This window comes from Eumetopias jubatus, unplaced genomic scaffold (assembly GCF_037043125.1).
Source record: "Eumetopias jubatus isolate StellerSeaLion01/CBP00866 unplaced genomic scaffold, mEumJub1_p1.0 scaffold_12, whole genome shotgun sequence".
NCBI classification, from domain to species: Eukaryota; Metazoa; Chordata; class Mammalia; order Carnivora; family Otariidae; genus Eumetopias; species Eumetopias jubatus.
In genome coordinates, this window is record NW_028274818.1 from 43,064,127 (window position 1) to 43,066,792 (window position 2,666).

Consider the following 2,666-nt stretch of genomic DNA (forward strand, 5'->3'; position numbering starts at 1 on the left):
TCAGGAAGGGTTTTTTGAAAGGAGAAGAGCCTGGTCATCTTTCTCTGATGGATCCACTTCCTGCAGCAATTTGTAGAGGGATCCTACAGTGCTCCTGTGATATGGAGCTTCTTTGGATCCCAACAGCTTCAAGCTGGTACCATAACAACGATGCCAAAGGGAAGAGATGCCATAGATTCCCAGCAGACACAAAGCATTGATCATCACATGCCAACAGAAGAAGGTGGTGATGAACATGATGTCGCTGATGTCATCATCCTGCCACGGGTAGCCAGTGACTGGCTTGTACAGAATAAAGCCTGCCTGTATCAGCCAGGAGCCCATCATCAGAAACAGAAAAGCCTCAATCGGCCGGAGGTGAAGTGTGTCAGGAGTCCACAGCTCTATAGTCAACACCAGCATCAGTAGGAACACCACCAAGATGAGCAGACGATGTGTCTGAAGCTCTATCCCTGTTGAGTCCTGGACATGTGACGTCAACAACAGCAGGAGCACATAGAAGGTCAGGGCCAGAGTACCTTTTTCTAGAAGCACACACCTCTGAGGCAGCAAGTTCTTGCTCATGACATCTGCACAGCCACTGAGGGTGAGAAGGATGAACATGGTGAGGTGCTGCCACTCTTTGGGGTACATAAATCTTAGTGCATTCTTCGTATCCATGAGTGTCATCACATCAAGACAGAAGACCACATAAACCATTAAGATGGAACCAGTCACCATTTTCAGCAACCCTCTATAGGATATTTTCCACAGCCTGGCCCATATTCCTTTATTCCTGGGGGGGCATGAAGGATAAAGGAGTGAGTCATTGACTATCATGGCCTTAAAGACCACTGTGGCCTGATACAGTCCATAAAAAAAAAGATACAGCCCTGGGCATAAATGACCTATGAACTTTCCCATGAAATTACAGATGTGTCTTACTACAGAGTGAGGAGCAAAACTCAGGACCTCTCTGCTCTCTCTCCGTTGAGAGCCCTTCAAGTTTCGGACTGCATATTCAGAGCTAACTTCTACCTACTTTTATCATCTCCTTCTGCCCACTGCTCCCAGAGAGAATGCAAAGTTCTGGACAGGAGCCTATACTTTTGGTGATATGAGTCTCATTGTTCCATTCCATTCTAGTACACTGGGAACAAACTGACTTCTGCCAAAAAAAAGGAAGATGAGTATTTCCTAGTATGCAACTGTGAGAATGTATGCTCTCATGAGCTCTGTGTTTGGACTTTTGAGATGCTTCTGGTCACACCGTCTCTCTCTCCCATGGCATGCTTTCTTCTGTTCCTGTCTAGAGCAGTAGAGAGGTACATGAACTGGAGATTACCCAGAAATGGCCTGGGCTACTCACAAATATTTGTGCATCTTTTAAGAACCCATACTCACATCTTTGGCCATATATTGAAAGCAACTATATTCTTTTCAGATATGGAAATTTATAAACTTTTGGGGATGTGCTTATGTATACACACACTGAGCATCTACCTGGCCTCTGTATTTTTCTATAACAGATTTGGGGGGACCACCAAGAAAGCCCCTCACCTGCCCCCAAATCTCTTTCTAGTGGATAGTAGATAAACTTGAAAAGCCACTTTTTGAGATCAATTTTGGGATGTTAAGGTGTGATTTGTTGTTAAAAAGTAGATATGTTTAGACAAGTAGATTCAACTTGTCTACTTATATTTATATGTGAATTGCTCATCAACTTTATTTTCTAATTATCATTTACTATGTCTAATACATATAGGTAGAAAAAGTCCTAAGCAATAGATGACAACCAGTTGCATCTAAGGCAATGCATCCAGGACAAGAGGCTTCATTTAGAGGGAATCGTAGAGAGCAAGGTACAGGGAATGTGAGGCAGGCCCTTGGCACAGAAGTGGTTCTGGCTTTATTGCAGGAGGTACATGGAATAGGAGTTACTCTGACAGTGTTAAGTGTGTGGAGGAGGAGGAAGTTCATCACTCAACATGAAGGATGCTGACATCACAGTCTTCTGCATAATGATTTGTCCTTAGGGTAGAGCAATGCTGTGGAGCAGAGAGGCAGCACCTGTATGCGGATAGCACCCCCAGTGGGGAGGAGGGGTATTTACACCCAGGTCACAGCCCTGATTCTGAGCCCTCACCACCTATCTCCCTTTCCTACACCCACTTAGTATCAGGGAGAAAAAAAATCCAATCTGTCCATGCCCTTGGGGATGAAGGCCATTTCTTGACAGTGGGAGAGTGAGGATTTGGAGGTAAAAGTGCTGTGTAAGAGAGAGCTGAAGATTGCTTTACAGAGGGACTTGACTTCCTTCTTCCATTTTAATTTCAACTTTCCTTTCTTACACAAGCATGGCATACATTGGCCAGCAATTCACTATATTCATTTCCTTTTCTTTCTTTGTGCATTGATAAACTACATTTCCTACCCTGCCTTGCAGTTAGATGTAGCCTTGCAACTGAGTTCTAGCCAATGGGGTATAAATGGAAATGATACAGATTACTTCCTGGTCTTGCCCATAACATCCTCCCTCACATACTCTTCCATGTTATTTTCCTCTCTCTGGCTTTATACAAATATCACAGCTTACTATATATTGTTGAGGATGGAGGAGCCCTAGGATGGAAGGAATAGGTTTCCTGGCTTACTCCTCCTAGGAAACTATACATTGTTCAGGAACA

At 43.9% G+C, this 2,666-nt stretch overlaps 1 protein-coding gene across 1 annotated transcript; it reads right to left on the reverse strand.

The window, feature by feature from the left end:
• On the reverse strand, nt 1-903 carry LOC148162800 (transmembrane epididymal protein 1-like). The gene has a single exon (XM_088016998.1). It carries the CDS (start codon nt 901-903, stop codon nt 1-3), a length of 903 nt encoding a protein of 300 aa, XP_087873124.1.
• Between the last annotated feature and the right edge of the window lie 1,763 nt (nt 904-2,666).

Coding starts and splice junctions, on each gene's coding strand:
- LOC148162800 (XM_088016998.1), bottom strand. CDS start 903: ATGGGAAAGTTCATAGGTCATTTATGCCCAGGGCTGTATCTTTTTTTT.